The sequence below is a fragment of the Dermacentor andersoni genome, chromosome 4 (genome assembly GCF_023375885.2).
Source record: "Dermacentor andersoni chromosome 4, qqDerAnde1_hic_scaffold, whole genome shotgun sequence".
In the NCBI taxonomy this organism is placed as follows: domain Eukaryota; kingdom Metazoa; phylum Arthropoda; class Arachnida; order Ixodida; family Ixodidae; genus Dermacentor; species Dermacentor andersoni.
Window position 1 is genome coordinate 74,035,901 of NC_092817.1, and position 15,876 is coordinate 74,051,776.

The 15,876-nt window shown below is 44.3% G+C and overlaps 1 protein-coding gene across 3 annotated transcripts in view; it reads right to left on the reverse strand.

Annotated features, from left to right (window-relative positions):
• The window catches only part of LOC126536785 (cell adhesion molecule Dscam1-like), a 181,384-nt gene that overhangs the window by 96,386 nt on the left and 69,122 nt on the right, over positions 1-15,876 (reverse strand). For all 3 annotated transcript variants that reach the window (XR_011893865.1, XM_072287871.1, XM_055073933.2), the window contains exons 2-3: positions 8,358-8,530; positions 7,447-7,603 (exon numbers count right to left, since the gene is read on the reverse strand). Coding sequence is in view for 2 of the 3 variants with exons in the window: in XM_072287871.1 (XP_072143972.1) it covers positions 7,447-7,603; positions 8,358-8,530 (330 nt within the window). In the remaining variant the exon portion in view is untranslated. The remainder of the gene's footprint in view (positions 1-7,446; positions 7,604-8,357; positions 8,531-15,876) is intronic.

The window sequence follows — 15,876 nt, forward strand, 5'->3', positions numbered from 1 at the left end:
GCACGTTAAAGAACCCCAGGTGGTCTAAATTTGTGGAGTCCTCCTTTACGGCGTGCCTCATAATCAGAAAGGGGTTTTGGCACGTAAAACCCCATAATTTAATTTTAATTTTTTTTCAGTATGCACAATATCGTCAATGAATACATCGTCAACGAGTCATAAGCTATTCCCCAGCACTTTTATCGGCAGTTTACGTGCGAGCGCTTTAATTCGCGCACCCGCTAGAATGCGGGGTCCATAGGCACCAACTGAAACCCCGACGTCGAGCTGAGCCACAGAGTGAGCGTCATGGCCATTGAGCCACCAAACCGTGTCACCTAGTCGCTCGTTGTACGACTGAAATGAGATTACTTTATGCGAAGGCTGCACCTCTCTCGTTCACTGCCACACAACTCTCGCGACAGCCGTTAGACGTGGCGAAGGGAGCGGGGACAAGGCCTGTACGCTGGTGCGGCTTCTGACGTAAAGCTCATTGATCCGTTTGCTCGTTGCGATCCGCCCGGCTCGCTGCATGCGGGTGCGCATCGCTGAAAGTACCGGCCCTTTCATCCCATGACAGCTAGCGATTATATGCCCTGTTACATCTGCAGAGCGATTTGCCGTGTGCTGCTCTTTGATGATAGAGATTAACGCGGCAGCCACGGCACACTGCGATTGGGCAGGTGTTTCAACTTGCGCTTTTATTCACAAAGCGTATTTTGGCAGTGAGTATAGCTCTTGTACAGCTCGAGCTTTCATGTTCCAAACGGTGATGTTGTTCTTTTCCCTTTAAGTTCGACGAGCTTACTGTTCATATTTTAGCTTTATATGTGCAGTGACCAAATTTGGCATTACAGAGAAAGCCAGAATGTGGGAAGCAACTATCTGTTCGGAAGAAATACTACTGCTTAGAAGTAACCAATAAAAGTATATAAACCATTTTGGCGAAGTACCGTCTTACAATAGAAGGATCGACATTCGGCCGAGTTGGTACTGGTTGAACATCTTGAACGTGTTTCTGCTTTCTGTCTTCGCCGTCTTCCGACGAGATGTTCAACCGTCAGACAAGGTAACGTCGTGCAAAAATTTTAAATATCCTTACGTTTATTATCTTTAGTATTCCATGTACAACTGACGCGCTATGTTAGTCGAGAAGTTATATCAATCAATCGGACCCCTCGGCAATCGGGCCCCTCAGTTAACCCCCTTTATTCTCGTCGAGAAGTTATAGGAATACAAGACTGCATATCAGACGATTAGCAACCCTTATAATTTTTTTTAATTAGGCAGGTTCCACATTGCCATTACAGTAATTTGCAATATTGAAACTATCTTTAGGTCACAACGCAAATTTTTCTTCATAAATGTGCTTCCCGTCCCCCGATAACTTGCGCAAGGCTGGCTATTCTTTTTATTTTTGGTTGCAATCAACAGCGTTCCCGAAAGCAAATTGTTTTTCATTTCAGTGTAAAGGTGGCATGGTGGTTGGTGGCTATGTTTCGTATATAGCTAAGCGAAAGCATCTTTATCTGAATAACCAGTTATACAGGTCACAAGACATTACAATAGAATAAATGCAGTACAATTGGGTAACTCTTTCCTCCTGCATGTTCAAGGATAAGCCGAATTCCACGATAAGATACTAAAGCCTGATCTCTTCATCATTGCGCTTGTTAAATCACCGCAACGCCTATAAGGATCACACGGCTTCATGCAACACCGCAGGGAACAGCATATGCCAACTAGGCGTATAATTCAGCACCCATTAAATATTACGTAATAAAGGTCCCGTCAAGACGATTTCAAGAAACAAATGACGTTTCAAACAAAAAAAAAGTAGAAAAGCTCGGGAACAACTAAAGGAACGACGCAAATAAAATAAGCATAGAAGTCCAATGCGAGCGACGTGTGCTTTTTTTGACGTCTGAATTTTACCAGGGAAAGTTTGTTGCTGAAAGAGAAATTGCTGAACTTATAATTTAAGAACATTTCAAAACTACAATGACCTACACGGTAAAGATATGCCAGCGGGAGCCGTACAAGAAAAAAAGAAAAGGAAAGGTGAGCAAATGTTCCCGAAAGATGAAGCTTCACAACTGATTCAACGCCGAACAATATCGAACTGGAAACAAAAGTAGGAGGAAATCTATTTCGCCAAGTTTCCCACGTGGACACGAAGACAAATGATCGCGAGGCGGATCCAACTAAATCCTGCGCCGTCAATGCGCATGCCACAAATCTTCTCGGGCCTCTGTTTCCAATGACGCTGATCGTGGCGCATCCCGACAACTCGCAGAGCTGGCGAGCGTGAGACCTCCGCCAGCTGTTCGCGGCTTTTCGCGGAGAAATGTTGGAGCGTCATTGTATATAAGCTGCAGCTGCGATAACGAACAGAACTCCAAATGATGCTCGAGCCGATGAGATTAGAAAACGTGCGCTCTCCTAAATGACGAAAGCTTTCGTGCTCTGCCCACGCGGCTGGCATTGTTACTGAGCAAGGCGAATTTCATACAAAAAGGTACGAAATAAAATTCCAAAGTATCGTGTTCCTCTTGCCGTGTAGTGCACTGAGAAATCAATTTGAAACTGTTAGCTTCCGGCTTAACTAAGCTGAGTAAAGTTTTCCCACTCGGTATATTTTTCGTCAAGTGGTATGAAAGATACGTAAATTAAATTCGGGCTTTGTTTCCTCCAACTGCCATTTGTTCGAATTCATCGAGCGTGATCTCACTTTCATATCCCTGAAGAGAGTGCAATGCAGAATTCACAAACACGGCTTGCCGACGATTTGCTAGCACTGTCGTTATGCCGGCTCTAGACACTTCAGACCACCTCGATACTGAGGGAACTTCAGCACCTGGATGCCGAAATGAGTGGGATTTCGGTGCGTAGCTGCATCCTTTTCAGCCATTAATTTTCCGATCAACATAATGTCCTCTTCGTTGGCCCTTCCGGTAAAAGAAGCACGCACTAAGGTCTGAAGGGTGAGCCGCTCGTTAACCATTATTTACGGACGTAAGCGTGGAGCACGGACAGCAGCCATTACTCGGAATTGCTTCCTCGCTGACAACTGGCAGGCCGGGACTGATGTCGACATCGCAGTCCCAGTCATTCAGGGAACATAGCGAGGCCATGTAGCCACTGAAGGACGGCAGCGCTAGTGTACTTCAAGACTACCTGATTTTGTTCGCTCGTATGTGCTACACTTGTTTATGGCGCAAACATTACAGTGATGTTCAGAGGAGCAATTAGGTTTACGGAGGTGATGCTGTTGGTAGAAGTGATAACAGCCGATGGCGAAACAACAAAAACAAAATTAACATCCCCAATTAACATCAACGTTTTCCAGCCATCAACAATTACCATAATTAATATAACCACATATTACTACTTTATACTCGCACTCTGAAGCAACAGGTATAATGGCAAGGCTTTTTTTTTTTCATCGAAGGCAACGCTGGCCAACGCTCCGTCTCAACCATGTACTTACAGTAGGCTTCTTACTTCATTCTTATTTTTTTTTATTCACGTTCGCAGTTATTCATCTTTCCTCTCTGCACACAGATTACACTCCGGTCACACTCAATCACATTCTACCCAGAACTGGCTTAGCGAGAATTTCCCAAGTGAGTGAATTTCATCAGACTTATCGCGACTAATGCCTACAACAAAAATAAGACAGCAACGGTTAGTATAACCGGCGAGCCTATTGTTGCTTGTCGCTCAGTGAGTGAATCGCGCTACCATCATCAGTACATGTCATCGCGCATCAGCATTTCCGAAAATGCTGGCGCCGGCCTTGATGTACGTCCCTGAATGGTCACTTGATACCCACAGCTGAGTCGCGTGCTTTGCTCGTCGTCGATCGTATTTCTTGTCGCTCCGCAATCTTCATCTTTATTGCTCCAGCGTCGTAGGCGTCGTCGTCGAGGGTCGCTGTTGCATTCATGGAGAGTGCTCCCGCTGCAAAGCGGATGCGTAGTCAGCGCAATAACCAGAAGCTCTCCTCCCGCACGCATCCTTTCCGCTGCGGTCGTACGGGTTCCTGTTTTTAGCAGAATTGGCAGTGTGCATTTTCGTACGTTCAGATTCTGATGGGATGATATGGAGACACCGGCAGGGCCTGAATAATTTTGCCGCTACTTTTTTTCTCCTATAATGACCGCCATGTCATTAGGCTGCGCCAAATGTGCTTCTTCAGCTACAGCAGCGGTGAAATCTACAGCTGCAAAATAATATTTCGCATAGCCCAGACCAAATGTCTGGAGCATTTTACGTCAACCTAATACAGAACGGGCGGATATTTCACACTTTTGCTTTTTACACGTGAATTTCTGCAAAATGTGTTATTTTTCTCCATCTGTGTATTTTTTTACTAAAATTGTTTGCACATTTACAGCCCAATGTTCTCTATAACAGGACATATATAATGTTTCACCCGTTAGAAGTGTTCCTCTTTTACTTTTGCGCCATTTTCTGTCATGCTCACATAAGTTCGGGGTGAAAGGAATTGGTTGGAAGCAGTGGACTGCCCTTCCTTTTTTATGCGATGTGCTGTTACTGTATTGTGACAACTCACTATATCCAATGTAACGCTCTTCAGGCTCACGAAAGAAATACATGTTCGGCAATGTTGTTGCAGTATTTGTCTATCTTTACCACTGTCTGTCAGTGAGACAGAGAAAGAGAGTAAATGATATATGAAAGACGGAGAGGTAAGCCAGGACTGAGCCCCGCAGTCTAACCTGCGCTGAGGGAAAGTAAAATGACAGGGAAATATTTAGGGGAGAAAGCCAAGAGTTGGTGTACACTGGAGTCGTCGCCTTAACAGAATTTACGGCACTGCGTCAGAGAAGATCGCTAGGTCCGGATGGCCTCAAAAATTGTAGTGGTTCTCTTGTGGCCTCGACGAGATGTGATATGCGAGACCATGGTCCCTGTATATCATACAGTGGGAAATGTCTTCCATATAGGTGGTTTAAAGCGGTGCGAAGGGCAAGTCTTTCAACTTCAAAGGAAGATCAGTAGCGTAAAAGGTGTTTTGCGTGTGTTTCAGTGCGTATGTGAGTGTGTGTGTGTTTTTTTTTCCGGAATCATAGATGGTGCAATAGGCGCTTTTCGTCATACTCATCAAGGATATGTAAGAATTGGTGAATGGAACACTCACAAAAGAGTGACAGAGTATATGCTTTCTTGATTTCGAGAGAGACCAGGTAACAGGCTTAGTTGCTAAGAAGGGCCGAGTGATCGCAAACGATGGTGTGGGAAACATTGTGAGTGCCACTTCTGCAGAGTCAGCCATAGCGCGTGTTAACCCGCGTACGTTCTGCGCTGCGTCAGGTTTTGATAAAAGTGTAGCAACAAAAGATGCACATTCATAAGCTCCTTTCTCGGCAAGGTCTTACTCGAATGCCACGCAAGTGTGATCTGGAGCTGCGCAGTCACGTGAAGAACACATGAATAAAAACGCCTAGTAACAATGAATGTTTATTTCACAAAGAAAACGTACTATCATACTGTCTTAAAATGTGCATGAATATTTGAGGCCTGTGCAGGTCAGTCCTTTCGCGCACGCATTCCCCAAAGAAAATCTAACGCGAAAACCCAAAGAACGGGAAAATGCTGGCGATTATAATGTCGGGGTCTAAAATGTTAGAGAAAAGCGCAGAAAATGGCAAAATCAGTATTGTCCGTTTTCTTCAGCTTGCAAAGAAAAATTGCTGACTGTAGAGACGGCAAGAAGTTGTCAACATAGGCTCTCGCGATATAAGTTTCTCGCGATCTGCGCCGCATAAGTGATGTAAGTATAGTTTTTGCGTTTAAGTATAAGTTTTTTTGTTTGGGTGAGTGAATGCGCGAACATTATTTGGCTGGAGGTGATAACATCGGTATTCTTGTGCAAGCGGACACGAATAAAAACATCTGAGGGTAAATAACACTATGCCCAACAATATTATATTTACATCGGGACGTTACCGTGCCCGAGTTTAAGGCATATCAAATTATTAGCACATAATATCAGGAAGAACACTAGTATATCCACGAATGTCCGTTTCTGCAATGACAGCGCACAAATCCGTCATGTGACTGTGAAAGAATTGTTTGTATTTTTTGCTTTCGTTCACTCCCCAAATAGAAGCGAGATAAGTAAGAAGGAAGTCAGTGGCGATTTAGCGGTAATAATAATAACAAATGCGAGAGAAATGCGGGGGCATTACGTCGCACCTCCTTGAGGTCCCGAATTCGCGATTGCAACCACGACGTTTACCACATTGCAAATTGCAAAGTGTTCCTCGGCACACGTTCTTGATATATATATATATATATATATACATATATATATATATATATATATATATATATATATATATATATATATATATATATATACACATATGGCTCTCTACAATGTGCCCAGCTTCGCACACTTCACACACAGACTTCTTTTCTATTTGACAATCCTAATGCCGCCAAGTTTAAGAATCCGCACATATCAGATGCAATGTTGGAATCTAAGCGTCGTGAAGGCTTGAGTTAGCAAGGTAGCAGTAGTACCAGATAGTTTCATCAGTTTCGTCACCTGTAGCAGCTGTCTGCGTCAGGAGGACGACGACTGTGTATGATGCTTATCGGGAGAAAGGGGTTGATGCGGCCTGTGTGTACAGAGAAGCACGACACATGTCTTGGTACATTCAGGGCTTCATACGTTTATGCCACAGTGGCAAATTTATTCTAGTGGAGTGGCGAAGAACGGGGTGCAAACCCAATGGCCTATGTCCAGTTGCACATGCGCAGTTCCGAAGTTCTCTATTCGCGCATATAAACAATGGCCCAAGCTGTCTACTCGGCAAGCTCATAACTAGCGCGCCAAGTTGTCTGTACTGAGTGTCCCACGTCATTTGTTTCAAAATTAAAAAATACGCAAGTGGCACATAACTGGAAATAACCAAGATAATGTTGTTTGCCGTTGCTTGGAGTAAGTCGGACTGTTCTTTTTAAATATTTAGCCTAATCACACAATTAGTTGTTATTAATAATTCAACTTCTTTAAACTTAATAGTCAGAGGAAAAGTGTAAATGAGAAAATTGCGGAGCATCCTGAAAAATTTGCGATCCATGCAGCTCTCTGTTCCTTAATACTTACTACATAAAAGCTTCTTCGAAGCCTGTTAGAAAACCCGAGAAAGCTCGCGCTCCTGGTGGCGCACATGGTATATCTACAGAGATATACACGGTGAGAAAACGACGACGAATGCCAAACCCCTGGTAAGAGGAAAAGAACCATTTGCTTTAAAGACACATTCTTAAGCATACAAATTGAAGAAGGAAGAAAACATAGATCCTGTTTGCATTCGTTAACTTTAGTTCAGTTTACCAGATGAGAAAACAATTTATGAGGTTCAACTATAAAGCCTGTATTGTCGTCTCACTTGCCGAAACTCTGGGCTTGCTGTCATGTGCACTCACCTCCTCGGACGTGTGCGAGGCGACTCTTGACGAGACCAAATGCGTTCGAAGCCACGCAGCGGTAGGTTGAAGAGTGCACTTCCGGTCTGAAGTGGGAGGCGCCAAACGCAGGAAGCACGAGAGAGCCGTCCGACCGAATTTCTCGTAGCCCAGGAACCTGGATGAGAAGGCACCACCATTGTCAGACTCTGGATTCCACCTGTTGAACCTTACACGTCTTGCTTAAAGCTCCGTAATTTTCGCGCAGTCACTACGCCCCCATCTCCTGTCGCAGCAATGCTGCTGCAAAAGACGTACCTTACATGAAACACAGAGCCTAACTTAAGTGTTAGGGTTTATTTTTTTCCTGCTGATTTTCATAGTTTGAAGCAAATTATGGATGCCATACACGTGCAGCAAGTTGAGTGGTGTTGCATTTGCGCTTTTACATGTATTCGAAGTTTATGAGCTACTCATCATCATCAGCTGCAGGGGAATCGAATAGACGATGCAGATGTGAAAGATCAAGCAGAACTTTGAATTGGGCGAGTTTGTTTTTGGTATCGGCTCTAAGCCGGCGCTCGTCCTATGTACTAAAGTATAGTTGTCTGGTAGGTACGATATGATTTTTAGGGCTTCCTCAATGACAAATTTCAGTTGAAATGAGATATGGCTCTCTGTGCACACATAAAGGCAAGGTTGCTGCAATGAAATTTAAGTTATAAGTGTTCGTCTCGTGTGCTTCGTGCTGTTTGTCCCTATAATTTATGCGCTGTATTCTGTCACCAGTGATAGAGATTGTGACGAAGCTGCGATAGTGCTATTGCTATAAGCAGTATAGATTCAAATGGAGCAGATGTACGTCATGGCAGAGAACATTGTGATCCTGAGCCAGATGGAGCTTTTGGGGTGCTCTCACGCTTTTCCCTCACCGATTTCGCTGAGCTCCCGTCCTCTTTCTCCCATCGAATGCTGGGATGCGGTTGTCCCTGAGCCGAGCAGGGAAGCACGGCACCCGTCTCGCTCGAGAACTCGACCGTTGTCGGTGGCTCCAGGACAATGGTTGGCCCACGGCCGCCACTTGTGTGCAGAATTGATGACGATGCTGCGAGAACAAGGACGGGTGAGGGAGAAACAGAATTCATTATCAATAAGAGCTCCTTCGCAGCCTGTACAAAGATGTGCTTACGCACATTTTAAGGCTTCCAGCGAAAACATCAAGCGTATATTGCTGTTTTTGTTAGAAGTTGCGTGACAGACTTTATACGTGTCGAAAGAATAAACAGTTATTGATGACGTATTCTCAGTACAGGCTGAACTTCTGCTGACAATACAGAACGCTCCGTGTGAGCTGCACTGGCTGGGCATAAAAGAAACTGATCTTCCCTCATGTCACCAATAGCAGCTTTCGCAATATTAGGAAGCCCCTCTTGGAAAAGGAAACAGCATTACAGCTGGAACGCCCCCTTACTTGTGCAACCGGCGACCACGGCTCAATAGCTGTACCATTCTATGCTGAGGAGGAGGTCGCGAGTTCTATTCCGATCCACGCAAGGAGAATCTCGACGGGGGTGGAGTGCGAATATTGCTCGATTATCGCATATCACATGTGCGTTGAAGTAACAGCATGCACTGAAAATTAATTATAACCCCTCCACTAAGTTGTTTGCTATAGCCGAGGGGTCTCTTTTGCACGTTACAATCAAGCAATATACAGAGTGTCCCAATAATCATGCACGAAGATTTAAATATACGCAAATACCACGTAGCTGGACCGGACCAAGGTAATGGTCCGGTCCAGTTGATGTTGTTTGCCGTCGTTTGGAGATATTCAGATATTTTTTTGTATGCCGCCTGATTACCATAATTAGTCTTAATTAAATAATAAGCTTCTGAAGTAATATAATTAGATGAGAAGTGTCACCCAGGGAATTGTGGAGCAACATTAAAAATTCTCGATACAGCTTTCTGTTGCTCAATACGTGCTGCATGAAAGCGTTTTTTTCCGAACGTGCAAGAGATCCGCAAATACACGCAAAATTACCGCGCGACTGGCCGCTCTAGGCACCTTGCAGGTATTCACGTTCTTTTTTCACTCTCGGAAAAACACTTTTCTGTAGCACGCCTTGAGCAACAAAGAGCTGTACCGGGAGCTTTTCATGTTCCTCTACAATTTTCTGATTGACACTTTTCATCTAATTATAACACTTGAGAAGTTGGTGATATGATTAAGACTAATTATGGAATTAGGTGGTATACAAAAAAATTATCTGAGTATCTGAAAGCGTCCCAAAACATTACCTAGGGCCTGTCCAGCGACGTAGCAACTGCATATGTTTAAATATTGTCCGTGATATTCGGCATAACAGCTGTGTCTTACGAGTACTCACCTACGGGCAGAAACCTGGAGGTTTACAAAAAGGGTTCTACTTAAATTGAGGATGACGCAACGAGCTATGGAAAGAAGAATGATGGGTGTAACGTTAAGGAATAAGAAAATAGCAGATTGGGTTAGGGAACAAACGCGAGTTAATGACATCTTAGTTGCAATGAAGAAAAAGAAATGGGCATGGGCAGGTCATGAATGAGGAGGGAAGATAACTGATTGTTATTAAGAGTTGCGAACTGGATTCCAAGAGAAGGGAAGCGTAACAGGGGGTGGCAGAAAGTTAGGTGGGAGGATGAGATTTAGAAGTTTGCATGGAAAACATCGGCACAATTAGTACATGACCGGGGTAGTTGAAGTATGGGGGAAGCCTTTGTTCTGCAGTGGGCGTAGCCAGGCTGATGATGATGATAAATGATGATGATAATGAGGATGATGTAAAATGAACATTGGGACGCAAATAGGAAATTCAGTGCAAAAATACTAATAGGGAGAGCTTTGAAAGCGGAAATATCGCAACAAAGGGCGATAGAACGTTTTATGCTACAGAAACAAAGTAGGAGGTAGGTTAGGAACGACTGTTTTGACAGGACGCTGAATGAATGAAGATACTTAGCAATAAGAAAAACAGCAAGAAATCTTGTTTTTCAATAATAAATATTAAAAGTTGAGTCTTCTAAGTTCTTTTTTGTATTGAGATGTACGAAATGCACTACCACTCAAAAGTTTAGTGAGGGATTTGTGATCGCTGTACATAGCGAAAAATGAAGCGAAGAGCTATTCTGTCCTACTGACTGAAATAAATCATGTATTTTAAATGCATCTACTGAGTTTGGCTTGTGAACATGCCTCCTTATTAGGTGGTTGCCTCGAGCAGCCCAATTTTCCATAGGGCAGGTGGGAGTGTAGTTCATAAAAAAAAAAAAAAACGAAATGGTCACAGTCATATACCTCCCCATATGTAATAAAGACCCCCACGCTTTCAACAGTAGAACTGTAGAGGAACACAAAAGCCTTCCGGCAAATCCCGAACATAGAAGTTAGAAAAAAAATTCCGTAAGTAAGAGCCAATTACTGTGAACATCATTAACAGCGCGGAGAACAGCAAAGGAAAGTGAGTCTCTAATTTCACCATCTTTCTGATCTTATCTTTATCAGCCTTAGAGGCGGGCGTTGTATGTTCAACCTCCTTAATATGCTCCCATTTTCTTGCATGGACTCAGTGCTGTAAACGGAAGCGACAGTCTCTAAACATTCTTTTCGTAGGGTGCTACTCGTGATTAAAACTGTTGCGCAAAGCAACGAAGGAACGGGACTTAAGCGACAATACAAAACGCGACGCCCGATCGCAAGTTTTCTCCCTTAAGTGTTGTCTCTTCGTCGTTTTGCGCAATAGATTTAATTATGTCTAACCCAGTAGCCCACTGCGAAATTTTCCTTTGGTTCTATATACTTCCTATGGCAGGCCACGACGACATGCCCTGCGATAGCGCAAAGCATACAGCTTCGTTTGCGCCAGTACTAAGGTCAAGAAGGACGAAACATGAAGACAACTATTAAAAATGCGATTTACTTAATTTTTTTTATTTCACTTTCTGCTTGTAAACATACAGCAGCCGCTTCTTTGTGCTATGAAAGGTGTCTACAATGTGTTCGAACGCGTGGACACAGAAGGACATTCTCGCATAGAAATTACTTGACTGATTGTTCGCGCCATATCGGTCAGAAGAGACAACAGACAAAAGGGGGCAGTCAAAGATAAGACGAAGATAAGTTCCTGCCTTCCAGAAAGTGAGGACGAAAGCAAACATCTGAATGAACGTCGGGTCTTGTCGACTGCCGAGAATTGCGCTTCATTGGCTGCCAAGAAGGCAACAATGAACCGGTGTGTCGCGAACTTGAGATCAGGGAGTGGGCCCATTTAATGACGCTGAACAAAGAGCTGCCCCAAGGCAGGCCTTTTCATCTGACTCAGCGGAGCCCATTGAGAGGCCAAACGAAGTCCGTGTATAGGGAAGCCTGGATGAACTCATTGTTCGTGCGGCCACAATGCAAGCGGAGCCTTTTATTTTTCGGCTATTTGTTTCTTCCAAAAGCGGCTTTCATGTTATTATCAGCATATGGGAAATGGACAAACGCGGGTTATTAATTCGGAGTTAAGTTTCCATTTCCTGTGTTGCATGAACTGACAAGAGACTACACCTTCGCTGGACACAAACACCAGTGTTGCAGTAGGGACGGCTATACAGAATGTACAAGTCACTTCGAGGAAATAATATTGTTGGTATGTAATTTCCAAAGCGTGCACGGCAATTTTTACATTTTCAATTTCTTCCAGACTTCACACAAGAGATACAAAATACTGAACCATACCACTCTGTGAAGGTGGATGACCAGTAAAGCTGTTTAGCACACGACACCGAGGCAACACAGAATTTTGAACAAAGGTACGAACACATTTATTGTCCTAATAGTGGTAATCGGGACGATCTGTAAGGAAACACATTCTCGTATTATATTATTCCATCACATTCCCGTATAGTACGGATTCCCAAGGAGGAACGCGCCTACGAAGAGCGACGGCAGGAACAGAGACGATAATGCAATCGTCGCCGCTGGGCGGCAAACACCACCGATGAAGATAGTACACCGATCGATGAAGATCCCATGCGGTACGTCGCTTTTCACAGGCACGTTGTGCCTCAGCAGTCCGGACTATAGGCGCCCACCCCATTACGACGACAGAAGTGAAATTCAAAATGGAGAACGGCAACTTTTCTTTCTGTTTTTTATGAACATTTGCGTGGACGATGGCACCGCCACCCCAAGAAGCCGGGGGAAAATAGACACTCGTGACGTTTCGACGGCACTGCACCACGGAAGAGCGGAAAGAAAGGAAACTCGATACGCAAGCGTTTGGAACGCCGACAAAGAGAGGGGGGCGCGAACGTAGACATGGCCGACGCGGATCCGCGTTTCGGACTAAGATCCGAGCGTAGCATCTTTCCTTACTCTTTCGCCTGAGACCTGTTTGGATCCGAAGTGTGACAACGGCAGAAGGGCGCGTTACAGGTCCCAGAGGTCACCACTCGGGGTCCACAGGAATATGTGCCCACCACGCGGAGTCCACAGGAATATGTGCCATCACGCTTGGATTCTTTGTGCACTATCACCAGGATCGGCCAAAATTTTTTGCCGCAAAAGAACAGTGATGGAACCCTATCCATGAACAGCATCGTTGTAACAAACAGAATTCAATGTGCATTTGTTAAAGAGGAAAGGTGCAAGTTCTGCAGTTCGGCTTTGTGACAGTACTCGCGTGCCAAATGGTGCGTAATTCTACGGGCTTCAGAGTACAGCAGCATTAGTTTAAGAAAAGAACCCGTTTAATTACATAATGCTGCCGTTCCCACGGGGGTAGCAGTGTTCCTAAGGCACTTCGACAAGCGCGGAACCAAATAACTGCTCTTGCGTTGTGTGGTTAATGATTTCGCCTTCTCATCCTCCATGCGTTCAAGCTACATGATAGGCGCGATGCCACAGTGCACAGTAAGAGTTGTGTGTCGGGCATGTAAAAATGGGTAGCTGGCCCACGCCGTCGGCCAACTGATCTATGCTGAGGACGTTGTTGAAGAAAGGAACGTGTTCTCATCGAGAACGAGCAGTACTGGATTTATTTAAAATATCAACATGAAGAGTGGAGAACATGGAACCGCGTTGAAGGCGAGGGTTCACACACTCACTCCCGCACCTTTGTTTACTGAACACACAGAAATGAGCAGGGAGGGTGGGGGGTCTTCGTAGACAGGCGTTGTCACGCTTGACTCAAGCTGGCGCATCTTGGTTCCTGGGATAACCTCCCAGTTAGCTAGAGCGGCTTTCAAACGACCGTGGCAGTTACCGCAGTCCGTGAGGAAACACCGTAGAACGCCATTTTCTAGGAGTTTCTTGCTCCCATTGATCCGTGAAGGTGACAGTGAGCGAACGAATAATGCTCTGTCCGCCAAATGTTCCTAGCCTTGGTGACGCCGCAAGTCTGTCCGAGGTGGACACATTGTCAGCTTTACGAAGCGATTCGTCGCAGTAGGGTGGGACAGGCGAGAATATCACTGCCCCCGCTGGTCGATCTTAACAGCACGCGAAGAAGTTCAAAAAGCTTACGGTGACAAATAAAACTCGTGCTCGACCATTTGCGTTTTCTTCTTTGTAATATGCACATGTAATTTTGATTTTGGACCTGGAACACAATCTAACACTAATCATACCTAACAGAAAAAAGTGGTTTTCGTGTCGGCATCCTACCAACTCAGAAAGGAAAAAAAAAAAGGTGCTTCTCGATAATCAAATGTTGCGTCGTCGTGCCTACATCATCGCTTTGTGCACCTCTGCAGCAACGATCTACCAACTCATTCTTGGTTCCATTGCGCCTTTTTCTGGCAAAAAGGGAGCGTGCTTTTGCTTAAATACTTTCAGGGACATTCAACGCAGTGAACTTTAGCGTCCGTTTGGGATCCCGCAGCGGTCTCTTTGTCACCACATTCTTTTACCAGATGCACGGTGTTCCACTTCCCAAATTCTTCGCAAGACTTAGCCTTTGTTCGACGCAAAGTAGAACTATTTGCACATTTCGTAATCTCGAAGTGCTTCCCCATCTCAGTCCTTCAAGCAATCGACGCTTTACAGTGCAATTAAGTTACGCGTAACGAACGAGTGAAAGAACGAGCGAATTTTTCAATAAATTAATAAACATATTATTGCCGAGTACCTTTACACTTATTGTTTCTGAAGTCTGCTACGAGGAAATTTTACGGGCATGCTACTGAAACCACTTTTAATAATTATGGATATCAGATTACCTATTCTTTATATTTGTGTGCCAACTGTATTATAAAATTATAAACTGGGCTAATTGGTGCACGTAGATAATTGTGTTGCCCTGAGTTTTAACACTCAAGATTGAAAGAACAGCAGCTGGAAAGATGAGAAGTGCAAACTCTTGTTCACGCTTCGTACTTTCAGTGTTAAAACTCAGCGCAACACAATCATAGGCAACTGTGCTTATTCTTGGCTGGGATCTACCACATTTACGCCCATAGGGCCAGTGTTCAATTAATTTTTGTTTCTCATTTCAGTCCGTATGTTCAAAATTTCAAAGAAAAGGGGGGTCAATGTACTGGCAAAAATAAGATTCCAAATACGGTATTCAATTTTCTAATTTGTAGTGGAGACATAATTCACGCTTCATGACGTATACATACAAAACCGCACGATGTTTAGAAACCGGGTACAGAAGGCTTGCACGTTGTATTCCAACGTTGTTACACGCGGCACGTGTTTGAGTTATTTCTTTATGTTCGTGTTTCTATTTATGCTAGCGGCATATTATTTTAGCCACCGGGGTTATGTTCATTTGATTCGCTTATTGTCCGGTAAATGCATTATTTAAATACCATAATAACAGTGTGTACTCGTTCTTCTCTCTCTCTCTTTTGACAGTTCTCCTTAGCGGCTATCAAGTAACTGACGCAGGTAATACCTGAGCCAGCTCTCAAGAGACACTTTATAAAAGCGCAATGCCGTAATTGCGTCACATAGCCTTCGGCTCCCCCCCCCCCCCCCCCATATGGTGGAAATACTTTCCCACAAAAACTACACAGCAGAATAAAAAAAGAAGAGCCCGATCTACAGCCGACACCTTAATTTCATTCTTGGTCATTGCTTTGCATGTCAGACACAAAAAAAGAATGAAGAAAGAAATAAAAGAAAATGGTGGCATAAGCAGGATGCTGTCAGTCCTCGATGCAAAGGAGTGTGGAGTATATGTATCCCTGTCGCGCTATGAAGGCTCGGGCTTCGCCGGCACTGTGAGCCCTAGAGAAAGAGAGAGGGAGAGTGGGGGAAGAGGGAGAGTGTGTGTGTGTGCGCGTGCGTGCGTCGCACACGTCTTAAAGGTAGATAAATCTGCAACTAGATGATACAAGTCTGAAATGTCTTTCAGTATGTAATAAAAGGAGCTGGTGTGAAGTGGCGGTGCAAGCGGTGATAGTGCCGGTCGCGTTAGGCAC